General features: G+C 37.1%; 1 protein-coding gene across 5 annotated transcripts in view; it reads left to right on the top strand.

Moving 5' to 3' along the window:
• The window catches only part of LOC128684539 (KIF-binding protein), a 34,978-nt gene that overhangs the window by 3,576 nt on the left and 8,001 nt on the right, over positions 1–23,401 (top strand). For 2 of the 5 annotated variants that reach the window (XM_053770786.2, XM_053770787.2), the window contains exons 2-10: positions 521–657; positions 11,983–12,748; positions 13,339–13,490; positions 13,866–13,964; positions 17,833–17,995; positions 19,144–19,370; positions 21,063–21,141; positions 21,839–22,020; positions 23,140–23,290. In XM_053770786.2, the coding sequence (XP_053626761.1) occupies positions 12,020–12,748; positions 13,339–13,490; positions 13,866–13,964; positions 17,833–17,995; positions 19,144–19,370; positions 21,063–21,141; positions 21,839–22,020; positions 23,140–23,290 (1,782 nt within the window). In that variant the 5' untranslated portion in view covers positions 521–657; positions 11,983–12,019. The remainder of the gene's footprint in view (positions 1–520; positions 658–11,982; positions 12,749–13,338; positions 13,491–13,865; positions 13,965–17,832; positions 17,996–19,143; positions 19,371–21,062; positions 21,142–21,838; positions 22,021–23,139; positions 23,291–23,401) is intronic. The other 3 variants (XM_053770785.2, XM_053770788.2, XM_053770789.2) reach the window with 2 other exon arrangements.

Raw genomic sequence — 23,401 nt, forward strand, 5'->3', positions numbered from 1 at the left:
ATATTTGCTTCAGTAATTCATATACTACTGGTAATTCCATGTCGGCACTTATGTGCTGACTGATGTGTTCATTTGTATTTGAGAGAGTGGGCTATTTTTTGTATGTGAAGATATATTTATTATGATAAACATACTTTAAGTTTCCTGGGAGGATACATCATATAAATTATGTAGATTTGAAGATAAATACTGTACAAGATACTATATACCATATACAGTACTGTATTTTCAGGCTGCTTCTCAAAGATGGAAGATAATAGGGTAGAGTACATATATCAGCATTTTTTGGTGACTTAGTTTGCTATGTATTTTGTGAAGAATTATAAATTAATAACTATAACACAGCAGTGACTTTGGGTAATTGCTACTCAACATAGCTGCTATGGATCAGACCATGGACAGGTTGCAGCTGAGCCCATCAGTTAAACTGCTGGAACTTTATACTTCACTTCCATAAACAGAGTCCAAAAGTACTCCAGAACATAGTTGTCATGGTGTTTATTCATATGGTATTTTCAAGTTTCAGTGAGACAGCCCTCCTGCATGTCAGCAAAGCAGTAATTGACTTCTAACACCGCCAAAGGAATAAGTGCTGAGCTGATATATTCGAGGTACCTCGGCTTTTCTGGGCACAACAAATCACAGCTTATTTAATAGGTACAAGGTTGTAGCTTACTGCACCAAGAGTTGGGCATTTACCATGATGTGGCTTGGGTGTGTCATTGTATTATCAGTGTGCAAAGGGATACTGAGAATGATCATCACGTCTTTGTGTTTTGGAGAAATACACTGTCCATTGAATGACAGCACTAATCCATAATTTGATACTTTCACTCCATTGTAAGTTGCTGAATCTTCTGTAACTCACCCTTTTCATGTCTAAATTAGTGTTTTGCTTGACACTGTTGCCAGAAAAAATCGACAATTACTGAATGTTATGGAGAGCCTGGCCTTCAGAGATTTAGAATTATCAGAAAATTCTATATTTGCACTTAGGTGCAGTTTGAATATTTGTTATTATCTTTTTGGCCATTTAGTAATCAGCTTTGTTTCTCTCTCTGTATATCCTTTCGACTCGCCAGCCTTGCACCTCTTCTAACATGGAGTGTTTTATGCATTTTCTTTTTTGTTTTATACATTTGTTGTGTACATATGTAATTATTTCTACACTATATAGTATGTATTGTCTGTATTTCTTGAATGCCCCTTGCAATAAGTTCTTATTCAGTATTGTATACAGCTGTCAGTCATTCTTATAGTTCTCCTAACACTGTTTTTCATATTTTTGTTTTTCATATGAGCATTTCTTTCTGTATGTAGCTACACATTTCCATCTTTTTTTAATGTCATCTTCATAGCTTGTTTACTTTTTTCTAGTTTTATCCATGTACAGTAGTTTTCCCACATTTTTATTTCATTGCTAGTAAAAGATTGTTTATAGCTAATTCCTGATGTCAGGTTCCAAGACCAATTTTGGACTATGCAGTGGAAATATATAGAAAAGGTGAATAGAAAAGAGAAAAGGCATCTGTATCTGAAGACAGCCTTAGTATGCATTTTTCTTCTTGAAAACATGTAAAATTGTCAGTTTCATGTACAGCATATTTTCAAATTTCTGTAATTAATATAGTGTAGTTACAGGCACTTGTAATTTTTGTTCTAGAAGTTGTTGTCTCTTAATGAAAAATTTTATAATTCTAGGTGCATAATGATTAACTTAATTTTGCACTGTGTAATGACATTTTTTTTGAAAGGATATCTGGACTATGGAGCTACCAGATACTCTAAGAATTATGAGTTATTTTCAGTTGGGTGTTAGGTAATATTGCTGTTCTGGTGATAGCAGTGAATATTTTGTACATAAGGTATGTACTGCCTCATCACTGTGCTGCATCATTGGGAGCTGATGAGTAAAAGTTTTCTACCCATGACAACATTATTCAATGGGTATAGTTTAATATATTCCTTCTACGTACGTACAGTGGTCTCTCAATAATCGTCCGGCCTGAAAGTCGTCCACTTCGGAAATAGTCCTGTTTTTTCATCAAAATATTGGCTCGCAAATGGTCCGGTAACTCGCTAATAGTCCTTCGTCCCGGACGCATACTCACGCTCTGAGCTGCTTCGGCCTTTCCTTCCCAGCCAGTGTGCCATTGTTTACCAGTGAGCAACGGTCCCCTCATGTGCTCCAGCGAAATATTTCATAATAATCCATTTATTTTAGTGCTTGCAAGTTATTTAAGTGCTAAATAAGCTACCATGGCTCCAAAGAAAGCTCCTAGTGCCAAGCCTTTGGTAAAGAAGGTGAGAAATGCGATTGAATTTAAGAAAAACATCATTGAACAATATGATAGTGGTGTACGTGTGGGCGAACTGGCCAGGATGTATAACAAATCCCATACAACCATATCTTCCATCATAGCCAAGAAAAAGGAAATCAAGGACGCTGTTGTTGCAAAGGGGGCAAATATGCTGACAAAAATGAGATCACCAGTACTCGAAGATGTTGAGAAGTTATTATTGGTGTGGATAAATGAGAAACAATTAGCAGGAGATAGTCTTATGACGTCGCTTATTTGTGAAAAGGCTAGGCAGTTGCATGACGATTTGGTAAAGAAATTGCCTGCAGCTAGTGGTGATGTGAGTGAATTTAAGGCCAGCAAAGGCTGGTTTGAGAGATTTAAGAAGCGTACTGGCATACACAGTGTGGTAAGGCATGGTGAGGCTGCCAGTTCGGACCACAAGGCGGCTGAAAAATATGTGCATGAATTCAAGGAGTACATAAACAGTGAAGGACTGAAACCTGAACAAGTGTTCAATTGTGATGAAACAGGCCTCTTTTGGAAGAAAATGCCAAAGAGTGGTCCTAGTGGCATTAAGAAACAGAGAAGAGAAGTAACCCCAGAAAAGCAATTGGTACCCGAGGTGTTGATGGAAGGGGATTCCCCTTCCAAACAGTAAATCATCCAATCTGTCTCCTTCTCCACCCCGCCATACACAAAGAAGAATCTCCAATAAAGGTAAGTGTTATTCTGTTAATGTTTAATTCATCATGTGCCACTGTATTGTTTATGTACTACATCTATATTTCATGTAAAAAATTTTTTTGTTTTAATACTTCTGGGTGTCATGAATGGATTAATTGAATTTACATTATTTCTTATGGGGAAAATTGATTCGTAAATCGTCCATTTCGATAATAGTCCCACTTCCAGGAACGGATTATGGACGATTATTGAGGGACCACTGTACGTATTTGGAAATTTGAAATCTTCAAACTTCTATTTTGTCTGTGTCTGTGAGCTCATCTAAAATTCAACATTGGATAATTAATACATTTGTCTGGCAGATATGTTTCCAGTAGCTAAAGCTGTACAAAATTATCAAGTAGCTGGTACACCTATTAGCTCCCAATCATATCAAAGACTATACATCATTGATTGTTATTAATTTGTCGAGCATTTCTGAAGCGAAACCAGCTGTCTTTGACTTTATATAATCTTCTCCTCACATATTCTTAGCTGTTCTTAGGCTTGTTCTGAAATGATAGTGCCAAAAATATTCTGGCACTATAATGTATTTTTTTATTATTGTTGTATATTATTGTTGTATATTGTTGTAGGTTGGTAGACAGCAACCACCCAGGGAGGTACTACCATCCTGCCAAGTGAATGTAAAACAAAAGCCTGTAATTGTTTTACATGATGGTAGGATTGTCTGTCTCATAAATATGCAAGATTACAGGTATGTCTTGCTACTTCTACTTACACTTAGGTCAAACTACACATACATGTACACATTTATTTATACACACTCATCTGAGTTTTCTTTGATTTTATCTTAATAGTTCTTGGTCTTATTGCTTTTCCTTTTATATCCATGGAGAAGTGGAATAAGAATCTTTCCTAGGTAAGCCATGCGTCTTGTAAAAGTCAACTAAAATGCCGGGAACAATGGGCTAGTAACCCCCTTTCTTGTAAAGATTACTAAAAAGAATAAGAAGAAAATTGTCAAAGTGGGAAGTCTGAATGTGCGTGGATGTTGTGCAAATGATAAGAAAGAGATGATTGTGGATGTTATGAATGAGAAGATGCTGGATGTCCTGGCTTTAAGTGAAACAAAGCTGAAGGGGGTGGGAGATTTTCAGTGGAGAGGAATAAATGGGATTAGGTCAGGGGTTTCAAATAGAGTAGCAATAATGTTGAAGGATAAGTTATGGCAGGAAAAGAGGGACTATAAATGTATTAATTCAAGGATTATGTGGAGTAAAATAAAGGACGTGAATAGTGGGTTATAGTAAGTATATGCACCTGGAGAAGAGAGAAGTGTAGAGGAGAGAGAGAAATTTTGGGAAATGTTGAGTGAATGCGTGGGGAGTTTTGAACCAAGTGTGAGAGTACTTGTGGTTGGGGATTTCAATGCTATAGTGGGTAAAAATGTTGTGGAGGGAGTAGTAGGTAAATTTGGGGTGCCAGGGGTAAATGTAAATGGGGAGCCTTTAATTGAGCTATGTGTAGAAAGAGATTTGGTAATAAGTAATACATATTTTATGAAAAAGAGGATAAATAAATATACAAGGTATGATGTAGTACGTAATGAAAGTAGTTTGTTAGATTATGTATTGGTGGATAAAAGGTTAATGGGTAGGCTCCAGGTTGTTCATGTTTATAGAGGGGCAACTGATATATCGGATCATTATTTAGTTGTAGCTACAGTTAGAGTAAGAGGTAGATGGGACAAGAGGAAGGTGGGAACAACAAGTAGGAGGGAAACGAAAGTGTATAAACTAAGGGAGGAGGAAGTTCGGGTGAGACATAAGCGACTATTGGCAGAAAGGTGGGCTAGTGCAAAGATGAGTAGTGGGAGGGTTGAAGAGGGTTGGATGAGTTTTAAAAATGCAATATTAGAATTTGGGGCAGAAGTTTGTGGTTATAGGAGGGTGGGTGCAGGAGGAAAGAGGAGTGATTGGTGGAATGAAGAAGTAAAGGGTGTGATAAAAGAGAAAAAGTTAGCTTATGAGAGGTTTTTACAAAGCAGAAGTGTTATAAGAAGAACAGAGTATATGGAGAGTAAAAGAAAGGTGAAGAGAGTGGTGAGAGAGTGCAAAAGGAGAGCAGATGATAGAGTGGGAGAGGCACTGTCAAGAAATTTTAATGAAAATAAAAAATTTTGGAGTGAATTAAACAAGTTAAGAAAGCCTAGGGAAAGTATGGATTTGTCAGTTAAAAACAGAGTAGGGAGTTAGTAGATGGGGAGAGGGAGGTATTAGGTAGATGGCGAGAATATTTTGAGGAACTTTTAAATGTTGAGGAAGAAAGGGAGACGGTAATTTCATGCACTGGCCAGGGAGGTATACCATCTTTTAGGAGTGAAGAAGAGCAGAATGTAAGTGTGGGGGAGGTATGTGAGGCATTACGTAGAATGAAAGGGGGTAAAGCAGCTGGAACTGATGGGATCATGACAGAAATGTTAAAAGCAGGGGGGGATATAGTGTTGGAGTGGTTGGTACTTTTGTTTAATAAATGTATGAAAGAGGGGAAGGTACCTAGGGATTGGCAGAGAGCATGTATAGTCCCTTTATATAAAGGGAAGGGGGACAAAAGAGATTGTAAAAATTATAGAGGAATAAGTTTATTGAGTATACAAAGGAAAAGTGTACGGTAGGGTTATTATTGAAAGAATTAGAGGTAAGACAGAATGTAGGATTGTGGATGAGCAAGGAGGTTTCAGAGTGGGTAGGGGATGTGTAGATCAGATGTTTACATTGAAGCATATATGTGAACAGTATTTAGATGAAGGTAGGGAAGTTTTTATTGCATTGATGGATTTAGAAAAGGCATATGATAGAGAGGCTAGGGGAGCAATGTGGCAGATGTTGCAAGTATATGGAATAGGTGGTAAGTTACTAAATGCCGTAAAGTGTTTTTATGAGGATAGTGAGGCTCAGGTTAGGGCGTGTAGAAGAGAGGGAGACTACTTCCCGGTAAAAGTAGGTCTTAGACAGGGATGTGTAATGTCACCATGGTTGTTTAATATATTTATAGATGGGGTTGTAAAAGAAGTAAATGCTAGGGTGTTTGGGAGAGGGGTGGGATTAAATTATGGGGAATTAAATACAAAATGGGAATTGACACAGTTACTCTTTGCTGATGATACTGTGCTTACGGGAGATTCTAAAGAAAAATTGCAAAGGTTAGTGGATGAGTTTGGGAGTGTGTGTAAAGGTAGAAAGTTGAAAGTGAACATAGAAAAGAGTAAGATGATGAGGGTATCAAATGATTTAGATAAAGAAAAATTGGATATCAAATTGGGAAGGAGGGGTATGGAAGAAGTGAATGTTTTCAGATACTTGGGAGTTGACGTGTCGGTGGATGGATTTATGAAGGATGAGGTTAATCATAGAATTGATGAAGGAAAAAAGGCGAGTGGTGCGTTGAGGTATATGTGGAGTCAAAAAACTTTATCTATGGAGGCAAAGAAGGGAATGTATGAAAGTATAGTAGTACCAACACTCTTATATGGGTGTGAAGCTTGGGTTGTGAATGCAGCAGCAAGGAGACGGTTGGAGGCAGTGGAGATGTCCTGTCTAAGGGCACTGTGTGGTGTAAATATTATGCAGAAAATTCGGAGTGTGGAAATTAGGAGAAGGTGTGGAGTTAATAAAAGTATTAGTCAGAGGGCTGAAGAGGGGTTGTTGAGGTGGTTTGGTCATTTAGAGAGAATGGATCAAAGTAGAATGACATGGAGAGCATTTAAATCTGTAGGAGAAGGAAGGCGGGATAGGGGTCGTCCTCGAGAAGGTTGGAAGGAAGGGGTAAGGGCGGTTTTGTGGGCGAGGGGCTTGGACTTCCATCAGGCGTGCATGAGTGTGTTCGATAGGAGTGAATGGAGACAAATGGTATTTGGGACCTGACAATCTGTTGGAGTGTGAGCAGGGTAATATTTAGTGAAGGGATTCAGGGAAACCAGTTATTTTTATATAGCCGGACTTGAGTCCTGGAAATGGGAAGTACAGTGCCTGCACTCTAAAGGAGGGATTTTGGGATATTAGCAGTTTGGAGGGATATGTTGTGTATCTTTATATGTATATGCTTCTAAACTGTTGTGTTCTGAGCACCTCTGCAAAAACAGTGATTATGTGTGAGTGAGGTGAAAGTGTTGAATGATGATGAAAGTATTTTCGTTTTGGGGATTTTCTTTCTTTTTGGGTCACCCTGCCTCGGTGGGAGACGGCTGACTTGTTGAAAAAAAAAAAAAATTCAATCATTGTAGTATAGACTTTTTTTTGGCATAGACTTATTTCTGATTAGTTGGCTATTGTTGTGTAAGTTATGGTTCTGTATTTTGCAGGGTTTTATTAAAATCAGGTGGGAATATAACATATATTTAGCTTGCTGCAGCTTTAAGATATTTAGGTAGTACTGAGTTTCAGTTATGTGAAAAACAACTGTTGGTCTTCTTAGATAGTATGCATTTGAACCGAGTACCACAATTTATTTCATGAATTTTCAGATTCTTTACACCAGCATTTCTCACTTTTTGGCCTTGGCTCCCACTGGGTTTAAGAGCAAGGTGAACCTTAAACAACTGGTGGGTCATGTGACACACTGCGTTTCACTGATTTATACCAAGTTGATGGTCACTGATGACTTCGAACAACTTTTTTTGCATTATTTAATGCTGCTGTGACAACATTTGCCCAAATAGTTTGTCTTTCAGGTGTAAATAGTCTTGTAACCTAATTGATGAAATACTTAACTTTTTCTGTATGTTGTAAGTCATTATGGGGGGCATTCATCTCTTTTGTTAATTTATTATAAATATTTAGCAGTGGCCTTGTTTGGTGGTGATCTCTTCTCTCAAGAAGAAAAATCTTGCTCCAAAACCTGTGCAAGCTATGTTCAAACATTTGGCTCAGCAACAAAGTTTCCATGACTTTTAATGATAAATACTGTACCTAAATTATTTGTAGACAGTGTTTAATGAAATGTTAAACCCTTCTCTGATAGTATAACCAACTGTTGGAATTTGCTTACTGATATATCAAGAGATTGAACAATACTATATTTTCTAAGCAACATTGATGCATAGAGAGGATCATGTTTTTAAAATGCAACCTGATACCTAAGAATTAAAATGTAGTTTAGTACTGTATGTAAAGGGCTTTAAAATATTATGAAAGGATCTCAACTTATATAAATGGCTATAATATACAGCATTATAAAAGGGTCTAAAATATTATAAATTGCTCGAAACTACAATACTGTATTTATCACCATGCCACAATTAGTACTGTTTTCTCTTTGTAGAATTATTTTTGGTTCATAGTATTTCTAATTTAAAGTAACTATGTGCAGTTCTGCTGTATATGAGAAAATTTGTTCCAATGTTATTTGTTCATTAGTTAATACTTTTTAGTTTGATGATGACAGTTCATTCTGTAATCTGCTTTGTCCTGTTTCTATTTTTTGTTATAGGGAACTAATTCATAGCATGAAGCATTGCTAATAGCAAACTGCTTGCTGTAATATTTTTAGCAAGTTATATATCTAGTCTGTGAGTAAAATTACTGAAAGTAATTTAGTTTGTTTAGGTAATCCTGAACTATTACTTACTTAACTATACTGTACTTTTATATTGTACAGCATATATAGTATGTGTTATAAACAATTTCTCCTTCCTTGTGCATGCCTGTGTCCTACAGGTTGCTGGTTTGGTTAGTTATTCTATTCTTGTAGTCTGGCTCAAGACTAGGGTACCCTGGTGACCACCTGATTGGCCAAGTTGTTGCAGCCTGTTGGCCTACTAGTCAGAATATGGCTCATCTTTTATGTTTTGCCGATAACAAAGTTTCCTGATTAAAAAAGTTTATCATTCCCCATAAATATATTGTGCTTTTGCCTTGCCTATACTGAAGGTCCATATGTTTCTTAGGAGACTTTTTTAGGGTAGTATGTCTATGTAAAAAAAAGTTTCATACTTTAATATTGCTAGTCCTTGTCCTTATCTTAACTTTGACATATACATAAATCTGAAATTTGACCGATATTAAGCTTGTGGATAGATGTATCATAAACTTTTATATACAGGTAGTTTAGCTTTAGTTCATGTGTACCATAAACATGGTAAACTTTCCTTTTTTTTTAGTCTTGGCTAGGTACTTGACATCAGTCAGAATTGTTGTAATAGAAAAGTTGTTTTGAGAGGCAAACTATCTACACAGTTAAACTTGTGTCACTGGGTCATTAAGGGACAGAGGTGAGGTAGTCTTGAGTAGAAGTGGTCTGAAGGCACAAATGTGACCAATAAGTGATTGATCACACTACCATTCGAAGTAGCACACTAATGAAGTGACATTGAAAATATAATTTTAGTATAGGTTGTCCTTGGTTTCCTGATATGGGCCCTGTTGGTGAGTATGGAAGACTTGCAATGTTCATAGGTGCTATGGCTTGCACTGGCTGGGGCTGTCCTTTCCACTGGGCAAGGAAAGCTTCAGAGACTGATTCCTTCCTTGATGTCAGTGAAGGGCTCTTCATCCAAGGAGTTAAAACAATCTTCTTCTTCCTTGGATCAAGCCTGATTACCTCCCATTCCCCGGGTACTATATGACCCCTGTAGGTCATATAGCACCCCATGAATATTATAATAAAAATACTACAGAAACTAATTAGGAGCTTTTACTTCTTGTTTGCCATGCATGGAGATCCATGTACTGTACTGCATTCTTTGCTCAATGAAAGTTAAGCCTTCCATTGAAGCTGTGACCCTTCAGTGGACTGAAACAATCAGACAGGTTTGGCTAGCATCAAATGGTATGCACCTTATGGTTCACTGGTTGCTAATAAACCCTCTATTGGTTACTTGTGTATATGTCTCCATTATCCTTAAGGTCTTTTACTGTGTTTAGCGACAGCCATTTTGTTAGACTATGGAGGTTGAGGGATTCTGAGTGATTGAATTATGTAGGTAGTTTGTGTGCACAAGTGGTTGGAGTACACAGGTGGATGGTTTGGTAGTTTCTTTTTATTTCAGCAGTTATAATTTTAATGAGAATGTCCTCCAGCTCAGTGTTAACTTGTGTGTATAAATACCTAGTTAGTGCTGGAAAAAAGGGGTTAAAGTGTTTAGCTCAAACATTGCTTTGTAGTTTGTACTCACCTTTCTGGATTAATCCATTGATGTGTGTCCAAATTTGGTCTTGGAAGGGAAACTAGTATTAATCATAATGTCCTTGAAGCTAATTATATTTGGTAAAAGATTTCATACACCTCAACCTGCTGCTTTTGTTTTTTGTGCATTTCACACCACTCCTCTTATGCTTGGATATATGTCATAAACACTGATGAAAGGTGAGAAACCTCTTGGGCAAAAAATGAAACACAAATTAGAGGGATCTGTATTTTTCAGCATCTGGAGTATCTCCGACAGGCTGAAATATATATACAGTGGACCCCCGGTTTGCGATGGCATCGGTATTCGATAAATCTGGTATTCGATACATTTTAACGCAAAAATTTTGCCTCGGTTCTCGTTAAAAAACCCGGTATACGCGATTTGTCCAAGACGTGTCCACGTGTGGCCCAGTGTTTACAAGCCAGCCAGTGTGCTCGCATCTAAGGATACATTCGGTACATTCCATATTATCACAGTGTTTTTGGTGCTTGTTTCTGCAAAATAAGTCACCATGGGCCCCAAGAAAGCTTCTAGTGCCAGTCCTGTGGTAAAAAGGGTGAGAATTAGTATGGAAATTAAGAAAGATTTTGAAGGGTTTGGGACTAACCCTGAGAAGCCTATGCCAGTTGTGGAATCCATTGTGCCTACTTCAAAAATTAAGGAAATGTGTGCAAAGTGGGTTGAACTGCAAACCTTTATGGATGAAAATCACCCTAACACAGCTATTGCAAGCCGTGCTGGTGACTATTACAATGACAATGTTGTGGCCCATTTTAGACAAATCGTAAAGGAACGGGAGGTACAGAGCTCTATGGACAGATTTGTTGTGCGACAGAGGTCCAGTGACTCAAGCTGGTCCTAGTGGCATTAAAAGAAGAAGGGAAGTAACCCCGGAAAAGGACTTGATACCTCAAGTCCTAATGGAAGGGGATTCCCCTTCTAAACATTAACAACTTCGACACTCTCCCCTCCTCCCATCCCATCAATCATCACCAGATCTTCATTAAAGGTAAGTGTCATGTATTCTATTGTTAGTAGAGTACTACAAACTGTGCATGTCTTTTTCAGTTTGTGTGCATTAAACTTAATATTTCATGTGGTAAAATTTTTTTTTATACTTTTGTGTGTCTTGCATGGATTAATTTGATTTCCATTATTTCTTATGGGGAAAATTGATTCGCTTTTCGATAATTTTGGTTTACAATGAGCTCTCAGGAACAGATTAATATCGCAAACCGAGGGTCCACTGTACTACCTGGTTTCATTTTTTGGTACAAGAGGTTTCTCACCTTCCCTCTTATGTATGAGTGATTCTTAGTGAATGTCTGGCAAGTGCAAACATTTTTTTTTTATGCTTGGTTTAAATTTTTTAGTATCTCTTAACAAGGCAGAATTTTAATGGAAAACTTGCTGTGAACAAAGCATTATAGGTCATGTGTATCACAGAAGGTGTCACTTTTCTGTAGAAAGGTAATAATAATAATAATATAGTCCTGTATCTTGTCTTATGAAGCATGTATTTCTTACTTCACTGTGTTTCTACTTCATATTAAACACTGCTATAATACTTCTAAAATATTTCTTTGTTTACTCTGTGTACTCTGTAATAATGTCATTGGTAATTCAGACTCTTGAATTAAGAAATCATTATTGTTTTATACATGTGAACTTCTACTGTAATGAGTCCCCATTACTTTTTATATTGGTCATAATGCTAATTGCTTTGCTACTTATTAATATATTATTTATGAACTTATTAAATTATATCTCAAAAATGTTGGGAAAGTACCTAAGCTATTTTTTCAGATTGCCGCTGTGTGAAGCGTGTTTCATATTCCGCCAGATGGCATCTCTGGAGGACCAGTACCAAAAAGCTTGGCAGCTCTATCAGGAAGAGAGTCATCATGATCTTGACAGTGAGCCCTATAAATCTAAGTATGCAGCAAGAGAAATATTTGAAGAACTAAAATCTCGACTTAGTAAACAATTAGATGAAGATGATGTGGATGACAGTGAAGGTGCTTTTAGTGAGGAAGGCGTTGATGGTGTAGGTTTAACTAGAGCCCGGATGGCTGCTGTTGTATATCATCTAGGAGTCATTGCAGTTGAAACGGAGGAATTTTCCACAGGTGAGGAGCACCTTAACAAAGCATTAATCATTATTGGAGACGAGGGTAGTATCTCATCAGGAGTTTCCTCTGCTACTGTCGGGGATGCCGAGGTGGTTGCAGCTGCCCTTCGAGGTGCTGAAGAGAGCCTCCTGTCAGAAGTTTGTGAGGTATCTTCCATCAGTCCTACCGCCATAGCTCCTGCTACTGTTGCCCTTGCGATAAGCTGTCATAATCAGCTTGGAATTTTGTGGTCAAACCGTGCTCTCTATTCCACTGCTAAGCGTCATCTTGATCGAGCTAATATGCTGTACGATGAATACCAGAAACAGTGTACCAAACCTCCAAGAACTATTCATAGTCTCTTTACTACTTGTAATGAAAAAGAAAGTAACATTGATGACATTAATGGTATAGATGCTCTAGAGAAGCTACATACACTCACATTCTACTATCTTGCTCAGGTAAGCCACAAGAGTACCTTGGTATTTGAAGTGCATTTAATAGTTTTTAGTTTTATTAATGAAATTGGTGTATAAGCCCTATGGGAATTGATGATAATTATAATAATGTCAAATTAATGTTTAATTATAATATTTCCCGCACAGTAGCCTAGGATTCATTAAAATGGAAACGAGAAGTCAGAGAATTACAAAAAAAAAAAAAAAATAATTACTCATTTTGCTATTTTAGTACTGTGGCTGAATGTAAGGACTCTATTAACTTTTACATTGGCCTTTTAAAATTGACTATAAAATTAAATTACCAGTAATATATAGAAAGCTTTACTTTTGTAAGGAAAACTAAATTATATCAGTGAACAACTAAATGTATCACAATACGTATTAAGAAATGACTCCACATTTATCACCTCAAACTCATTCCTTGCTATTTTACATAACAAACATTGAACTTAATTTTTTTCCTTGGATGACAATCAACAAGCACACACTTAACATTAAAAAAAATCTACAGCACCTCATAATTTTTATATAAATCTGCATGTTTGTTTATATTGTGCATTAGTTATATGTTATTAAAGCATTATCTACAGGTTTATGGACATCTTGGTGTTCCTGACAAGTCTGCATGGTATTGTCACTCTACTCTTCAACGACAACTGGCTAGTAAAGACTATGATCCTATTGACTGGTCCATTAATGCTTCAACTTTGGCTCAGTTTTATCAAGGAAAAGAGCAGTTTAGGTAAGAAGGCTTTAGGAAATCAAAGTAAATTTTCTTTAGTATACATGAAACATTTTAAAGAGACATATGAACCATTCTGTGGAATACTGTGCTGTATGCCCTACGATCCCTTTGATTACATATAATAATACTGTAACATGGGATACTGTATATAAAAAATTAAAAACTATGTATTTTATAATTCTTGTTAAGTAATTATTGTCTTCTTAGAAACTATCCTCTGCCTCCTTTTCTTTTCTGCCTTCACTCCTCCCACTTCCCTTACCCTCTCCTTTTTCCCCCTCCGTCTTTTTCCTTCCATCTCTGCTGCCTACTTCCTGCTTCTTTTCCTGTCAACCCTGCTAGCATCCTTCACTGTATTTTTTTTTTTTTCAGAGTTGCCCGTCACTTGTTAGCCTCTGCATCCAAGGTACTGTCAGGACACGAGGCTGAGGTTGATACTCCGCAAGAGGATACACGTGAGGTAACTCACAGGTAGGTGCAATTATGGAAGTGTTAAACCAAGATTGATGCAGGGTAATACAGCCTCTCCTTACTTAGCGACGTACTCATTTATTGCCGACTCGGATTTACCACAGACTCTCTGACCAGTATGTATACCTAAATAATGTACATTAGAGCTGCTTTCCTCAATTCTGTTTATTACAATATGCAATACACTGCTGTATAAAAATTTAAAAATATACCAGAAATGTTATAAATGGTGCAAAGGTGACATTAACCTTTTCAGGGTCCGTGCCGTAGATCTACGGCTATACATTGAGGGTCCAAACCGTAGATCTATGCCATGAGCTCAGCTCACTCTGATAAGCTGTGAGCGGTAAATTTGGGCCTAGATACGAGAGAATACATCTCTGTGGTATGTGTGCACCGCATAAAACAAATCCTGCAGCACACAGTGCATAATGACAAAAAAACCGAGACCGTAATTTTCGATTAAAACAGCGACTTTGCAGTGTGTTTTCATATGTTTTTTATAGTTGTATTTGTGATTTCTTAGTCTCATTTGATAGAATGGAAGATATATTACAGAAATAGAGAAGATTTTGATTGGTTTTAGTAATGGAAATCGCTTGAAACTGAGCTCAAAGTACCTGAAATGTTCAATTTTTGCCAATGTTCAAGAGTAAACAAATGACCTAACACGTCTAATACACGCTAGCTGGTGGGTCTAATATACATTCACAAATGTAGTGATATTATTTATACAATTATTACAATACTGCATAACAGTAAATCTTCTATTTTTTGGTTTGAATAAAAATTCATTGTGAATAAAAAATCAAAATGGAATTCATTTGTAAAGCCTGAAAACATAACTAATGAACAGAGGAAATGTTTAGTGCCAGGAATGCCTGCATTGTTTATTCTGGACCTTATTTTGAAATTAGAATATTTTGAACTTTGCATGAAATTGGACAAATTAATAATTTCCGATCACTTTATTTTGTAGCATTTCATTTCATATTTTGTAGCATTTCATAAGAAAAAATAACAAAATTATTTTTTGAAAATTCTTGGACCCTGGTGCACACTTTGAAATTTGGCCTTTGGACCCTGAAAGGGTTAAAACAATATCAAAGATAGTTAACACAAACCCACTACCATTATGGTATGCTCCTCACTTAGTGATGAATTCATTTACCAATGCGGTCTTAGGAATGGGACTCCATCGTTAAGTGAGGAGAGGCTCCATTTACTAAATAGAAATGCTCTTGATGTAAACATTGTCATAACAGAAAGGAGAAGTGTGATACCAAGGCAAGATGCTTTGTAATGCACCATATTTGATGAAGGGCAATTAAGTCTTTTAGGTTTATTAAGGTAAGGCTAGATAAGGTAGAGTTTGGGTTTTTAAAACATTTTTTGATTACATTTTCACCATGATATCCCACTCCACTCAATCTCAAATTGTTTTCATCTTGCCAGTCCTTTCTTAGCCCCACTTTTTCTTGAAAATTTGGAGCCTTCCTTTCTTAATCAAGGGTGTGAAATTTAATGCTAAACTACAGTACACATATATAATGGATTTCCTTGCAAGAGGTAATGTCAAATACTTTAAGCTTATTAGTATACTTTTGAGTTTAAGACACACTTCTTTAGTAACAGAATTTGACAGTTAATTCTTGGAAAGCATTATGGTACAGTATTTACAAAGGCTTATCATTGAAGATCATGGATCAGAGTCTTCACTGTGAATGCAGATTGCATGAGAATGACAAATGTTTTTGAGGAATTAATCATTAATGAATAAAGAAGTGTGTTTCTGAATGTGGTTCAATAAGCATCATTATCTGCAAAAAGACCTTTAAGGGGGTGTCTTGATAATGATGAAGGACACTTGATTTGCCTCCTATTCCTTGGGCTGTTTGACTTACATGGGCTCAGTGCTTTCCCATGAATGTAATAATAATAATAATAATAATAATAATAATAATAACAATAATAATAATGCACAAGTATAAAAGGTAATAACTAATATAAAACAGAAGTGATGTCACCCATGACCAAACAGAAAGCACTTATGTTATACATCAATAGACTGCAAAATCAAGGGTCACCGTTAGCAACAGTGGGAAGTTATGGTTTCAGGCTACTTTGTCAAGTGTGTTTCCACTATTGTGCCATTTTATACCACAAATGTTATACTGTCTGTTGAGTGTTGCATCACATTTTTACAATTTACATGACAAAATAATAGCTAATGATTCCTGTTATTCTCACACATTATAATGTGAACCCTTTTTGCATGGTATGTGGTGGATTGGTGTTCATGTATTAAAAAAATGATACAGGTGCAGGGTAAACATTTATTGTACCAATGTTTTGCTCTGTGTAGAGCTTATTCAGTGCATTGATCTAATAAAGCTCTACACAGAGCCAAACGTTGTTGTAATTAAAGCTGGCACTACACCTGGGTCTTTATTTCAGTGTTGTCAGCAGTACGCTGCTGTAGCCACCCTGTTATTTCGGTTACAGATATTTATGAAGAGATTTTATGAAGTTATTTTCCATGATTAAATAATTATTCTTTTGAAAAGCAGGGGTGTCACTAGCACGTTAAGAGACCATACAATAAGTGTCAGGGGCCCGAGACTGTTCAACTGCCTCCCAGCATACATAAGGGGGATTACCAACAGACCCCTGGCAGTCTTCAAGCTGGCACTGGACAAGCACCTAAAGTCGGTTCCTGACCAGCCGGGCTGTGGCTTGTACGTTGGTTTGCGTGCAGCCAGCAGCAACAGCCTGGTTGATCAGGCTCTGATCCACCAGGAGGCCTGGTCACAGACCGGGCCGCGGGGGCGTTGACCCCCGGAACTCTCTCCAGGTAAACTCCAGGTAATCGGTGAGACTGTAGGATACAACCGGCAGCAGCTTCACTAATGAGGTATTCACCAGGAAAGATTATTATCAGGCTGGATTGCAAAAGTAGAAAAACTAAAAATATGTCCCAAATAAATTAAACATAGCATCTATAATCTGCATGATTATTTTATATTTTTATTATCCCTTATTACCATCACATTTCCCATTTCATGGGGTGGGAGGTAGTGTACTTGCCCAGCAAGGCTGAAAAAAATTGTAGGGAAAGAGTTGTTAAAGTGCTCAAGGTGACACCTGAACTTTGATTAGGGTTTCTACACACATTGGTATTGCAGGAGCCTCCCAATAGTACACATGACACAAGCCAGTTGTACTGTTCACAAAGAGGCACCGTGATGTAAATGTAGACAAAGCATTGGGATATAATAGACAAAAGTGTGCCCTATTTATTTCACCCATGGTAGTCCTTTCATGGGTAATTTGTTTTTTTTAATATGTTGGCCATCTCACACCTAGGCAGGGTGACCCAAAAATGAAAGAAACACCTTCACCATTATTCACACATAATCAAAGGTGCTCAGATATGACAGTTTAAATGTCACTCCAAACAACCAATATTCCAAACCCCTCCTTTAAAGTGCAGGCATTGTACTTTCCACCTCCAGGACTCAAGTCTGACTAACCAGTTTCCTTGACTCACTTCACAAAATATTACCCTGCTCACACTCCAACAGCTCATCAAATCCCAAAAACCTTTCATCTCTATTCATTCCTATCAAACATGCTCACACATGCCTGCTGCATGTTCAAGCTCCTTGCACACAAAACCTCTTACCCCCTTCCCTCCATGCTTTCCTAGGATGTCTGACTTTTTTTGGGTTATCCTAGGTTCTCTACACATATGCTGCTATGTATGATAATTCTATGTAACTGTATTTGTGTATACCTGAATAAACTTACTTACTTACTTACCCCTCCTCCCCTCCACTACAGATTTCTAACATATGTTCCATTCCAGTCGTGAAAGATATCAGCAGTGTAAAGCTGATGTAGCACGCTGCTGGGGACGCTACTGTCTGGTGTTACTTGAAGTATCATGTGATCGAGCCATCCCTGATGACCCACAAGAACAAGAGTCAGTGATAAATCACCAACCTGAAGAGGAAACTTTAGATAAACAGGTGACATTTTATGACACTTCATATTGAGTACCTTACACCTAGTCTGTGAAATGACTGAAGTGCTGCTGTAGGCAAGATACTATCCTCATGTGATAGTAATAAAAATATGGATATTATTATGATGGCAAATGAATGAATGATGGTGAATATGTTTTCTTCTTGGGTCACCCCTCCTTGGTGAGAGATGGCCATTGAGTTAAAAGAATATTCTAATAGCATTAAATTTCCTTGATATCTTTTTTTTTTTTCCTTTAGGTCAAAGGTACTGTATGGTGTACAGTGAGTTCACTCTGAAGGAGGGGTTGAGGATATTGTAGTTTGGAGGGTCATCTGAACTGTGATGTTTTACAGGATAGTGGTTGACTGACTGACAATGAATATTTTTCCTCTTGTTTTTTTTTTTTTTGGATCACTCTTAATTGAGTGGAAGATGGCTGCTGTTTTAAATTTTTTTTTATTTTGATCGTAATGTACTGTATTGTAATTTTTTTATTTTATACTGTAGCTATTTATTTTATTGGCTTCATTCAGACTGTTCAATCATAATGCTCTTGTCTTCCATCTTTCATAAAGTTGATCCACTTTTCAATAAATTTATGAAATCCTGCCTTAAGCCCATTGATATCTAAGACATTTTTGACAGGCTTTAGTGACTAGATTTCCTCCATTTAGCTTTCATTTTCTCAGCTTCTTGATTTCAAGGTTCTGTTGCCTTCAGACTCTTTACTGTCACATTTTAGTGGCCTGTAATATTGTTTGTAACGGCTTGACAAAGCTCCTGGAGAGCGAAACGTTGCTACAATAAAAATGTCACATTAGTTGCACTTGTGTCCTTTTACTTTACATTATAGTGGCCTACCAATAACCACAACTTGCATACATAAGGTATGGATGACATCACATTTTATACACTTTATATCAACTATCTGCAGACTTATCACTTTCATCCCTATCTCTTTATCTAAGTCACCATACATTGGGGATTGTAATAGCTCTACTCTCATGAAATAAATGTATTTAAAACCATTTTTTGTTTATTAAGTGTAAATGAAGACCTTGACATTGATGTAATTCTGTAATCTTTTGCTACACTAATTTATATTGGCAGTATAAGAATATGAATGCATTTTTTTTACCTTGTTGAACAGCTTCAGTTTGTGCAATTAGAAGTCAGTGACTTAGAATCAGAAGTTGCTGCTTCACCAGGAGAGAACTTTGATGAAGTCCGGCCAGTGTTTTTGGCAGGCCTACGATGGTTAACAACTGCTCGTCAATATTACACTCTGGAGGACCATGTCAGCGATCATGTCAGCATTATACAAGAGATGAGCCATTTATACAAGGCCTTAGCATTTTTTGAATCTTCTGAAGAGAGGTAATGCTATTATAGGTTTTAGTGTTCAAGGGTACTGCATTTCTTACCAGCATATGACATTTTCTTAACATGACATCATAATATGTTTTTCACATGTACTTGAAATGAGAAGTTAGTAAATTATGTCTTTGGCAGGAATATGTGATGTCACTGTGATTTAATATTTATAGATGAAGTAGTAAAAAAAGCGATTGCTAGGATGTTAGGGAGAGGTATGGGATTGAAAGATAGTGAATCTGGTATGGAATGGGAGTTGTCACAGTTGCTTGTTTGCCAATGACATAGTTCTTTTTAGGAGATTCAGAAGAGAAGTTGCAAAGGTCGGTCATTGAATGTAGGAAAGTATGTAATAGAAGGCAATTAAAAGTATACACAGGAAAGAGCAAGGTGATGAGAGTACCAAAAGATACAGGCAGTGAGAGATTGGATATCAGATTTTAGGAAGGGAGTATGGAGGAAGTAAAAGTGTTCAGATATTTGGGAGTGGACTTGTCAGCAGATGGTCAATGAGAGATGAGGTGAACTGTAGAATTGCTGAAGGTGAAAAGATGGCTGGTGCATTGAGGCATCTGTGGAGACAAGAACTTTATCCATGGAGACAAAAAGAGGAATGTACCAGAGAAAAGTCATACCAACACTATTGTATGGGGTGTGAAGTATTGGTTTTGAATGTTGCAGTGAAGAGAAGGCTGGAGGCAGTGGAGATGTCATGTTTGAGGGCAATGTGTACTGTGAATATTTTGCAGAGAATTCAGAGTTTGGAGATTATGATAAATCTGGGGTGGAGGAAAAGAGGGGTAGGGGTTGTCCTAGGAAAGGTTGGAGGGAAGGTGTAAAGGAGATTATGGGTGCTATGGGCTTGAACATCCAATAGGCTTGTGTGAGTGTATTAGGTACTAGTGTAGGCAAGTGGTTTTTATGATTTGAAATGCTGTTGGAGTGTGAGCAAGGTAACATTTATGAAGGGATTCATGGGAAACCAGTTAGCTGGATTTGAGTCCTGGAGGTGGGAAGTACAGTGCCTGCACTCTGGAGGGTTGTCTGAATTGTGATGTCAGCACTCTTCTGGCAAGACAGTTTTCTGTGTCAGCTTGCCCTACCCCAATGGGAGACGGTCATTGTTAAAACAAAATCATCTCGGTTCTCACTGTGGCAAAAAATAATTGATACAAGTTTATCAAATTTTGACTTGCTTTATGACCAGCTGGGCTGTGGCTCGTACTTTGGTTTGCATGCAGCCAGCAGTAACAGCCTGGTTGATCAGGCTCTGATCCACCAGGAGGCCTGGTCACAGACCGGGCCGCGGGGCCGTTGACCCCCGGAACTCTCTCCAGATAAACTCCAGGTAAACGTGAAAGAGTATTGCTGAGGGCATCACTACATGGATACGTGAATGAAAAGTATTTCAGTGACAAAGCTATTTTTTTCAGTACATTACTGAGTACCTTCTTAATCTAACAATATTTTTATTTCAGATGCTGTGCAGTTATAGTTAAGAATATGATTACTAGAAGACAATGGGATAAATTACCAGAGATAACAAATATTCTGTTACTCAGGTGGAATAAAATACAAAATCAATATCAAACAAAATGCTAATTTATATGCAGATTTATCATCATCAAGTTACCCTACAGAAATGGATGGTGTTTTAATTTTTGAAGGTGACTAGTTTACTTTTGGTTTCTACAGGCGGTGTAAGATGCACAAGCGACGAGTTGACTTGTTAACTGCTCTTGTGCAAGAACTTAATCCACAATATTATGTTCATGTGAGTATATAGATTCTCCATGGGGAAGTGGAACAGAATTCTTCCTCCGTAAGCCATGCGTGTCGTAAGAGGCGACTAAAATGCCAGGAGCAAGGGGTTAGTAACCCCTTCTCCTGTATACATTACTAAAGTTAAAAAGAGAAACTTTCGTTTTTCTTTTTGGGCTACCCTGCCTCGGTGGGATATGGCCAGTTTGTTGAAAGAAGAAGAGTATATTGATGTTATGGTAAATTTTTGGTCTTACGATGATAATAAGCATTTTATTGGGTATAATTATTCAATAAGATATTTGCATTTTCAGTTGCTGGTTAGTGCAGAGTTCCCTTGTTTTATGTTAGAAATGTATTTCAGGTGGTACTTGGCAGTTATACTAAGCTCATTCAGGCCAGAGGCTTTTAATCCTGCATAATGAGAATCTTCAGTATCCTTTACAACCCACACTGATCACAAACAAAGAATGTATATCGCATACGCAGAATTACCAATATAACTAGGACATCACACGATAGTAAATTCACATGAAGTTAATTTGCATAAATCAAGGGTAACCTGTAAGTAGTACTGTTTAGAAGCTAAGTTAATAACGATCATTTAGTCTAATGCATATAGGTAAAACTGATTAAACTGTTAGTCATTGTATAAATAAAAATAAGTGCATAAAAAGCAGTAATTGCTAATATTATATTTACTGGTATAGGTTTGTCGTCAAATTAACTATGAGCTAGCCGAAACCTACTCAGCCATGATGGACAACAAGTTGGCATTGGTGGAGAATGGAGGGAGTGAACCCACACCTCCACAAGCTAAGAAGATTAATACTTTGGCGACATCTAGCATACAATACTTCCTCCACTACCTTGACTCTCTCAAAGACATAATGTGAGCTTTAGACTTATTTTTCCATTAGAAAGGTTTTTGCATGAAAAGTAGTAGAGTGGTTGGTCTCATTCATCTAGGATTTATAGTATTACTGATGACTTCCTCTGTGGCTTTATTCATGTAGCTGACCATCAACACATGTTATCCCAGTTACTAAATAACCATGGATTGCTTAAGAACAGTCCAAAAATCACTCGCTATTTCAAGAAAGCAAGTGCCAAACAGTTCCCAAGTCCTACTCCTAGTGATCAAGCCATCAATACCACACCTGTTCATTATTTGTAGCTGTTTTGGGCCATAGAGTGCAGTGCTGATAGCCTGTCACTACAAGCCCAGATGTCCTAGTGCCAAAAGGTGATCATTAACATTATCCTTCTTCCCTCACCTTTTTGTCATCATCCTGCTTTCTTTCTCATATTCCCTTCTCTTCTCATTTCTCTTTCCTGCCACTCTTTTTGACCATCTTCTGCCTGCCTGGGTATAGTAAATAATGTTCATTTAAGCACAAATGCAATGTTTATCTTTCAAAATCATCTATTTGTATATATGGTAGCTATGTGTAGATTGTAGTGGTTTCACTGTTCAGTATATTGCATCTCAATATTTTTGGTGTATTGCTCTTGTTTCATATTCATACTGAAAAGGAGAGAGGGGGGGATAAGGTTAATGGCAATGTATCTATGACATACAGTGCCAACTTTGTGTTCAAGACCTCATCTCATGTGGTTATCAGAATCATACTTAGGCTTAACACTCATAAGAGGATAAGCCTCAGTACCTGCAGATCTCCTAACATATTCATGAAACCACCTATGTGATATTTATATGAGGTGTAGAGAATTTATGATGTAAGGCATGATTGAATTTGTCACTGTAAATTTTAAAAATACCTTTTTTGTTTAATTTTAAACTATAACATTGAGTGTTTTATATTGCTTTCCTAAATGCCTGACCACCTACACTCTTCATGTTGAAAGAGTGATTCATATATTTGCTGAAAAAACTTTATCACTTATATATATTTTATCAGTGACTGTTGTGTTTAGTTGTACAAATTAAAATTTTAAGTTTTAAATTTATTTTTTATAAAATTCGTCTCTTGAATTCGTGTTCTTTTAGCACTGGTGAGCAGCCTACAGTATATTCAGAAGACTCAGTGCGTCCAGCATTGGTTGCTTGGTTCCATCTGGGGCGCCTCTGGTCAAAGCTTGTTGCCACAAATCATCAAACCAAGATACAAAATTTAGCTCAGTCTCTTCAGAATTATAAGGTATGGGTTATAATTGAAAAATATGACAATCTTTCTTCAAAGAATTCTTTAAGTGTGTGTGTTTACAAGTGAATCAAAGTACATATATATACGGTTCTTTTTAAATTTATC

The sequence above is a fragment of the Cherax quadricarinatus genome, chromosome 4, assembly GCF_038502225.1.
Source record: "Cherax quadricarinatus isolate ZL_2023a chromosome 4, ASM3850222v1, whole genome shotgun sequence".
Classification (NCBI taxonomy): Eukaryota; Metazoa; Arthropoda; class Malacostraca; order Decapoda; family Parastacidae; genus Cherax; species Cherax quadricarinatus.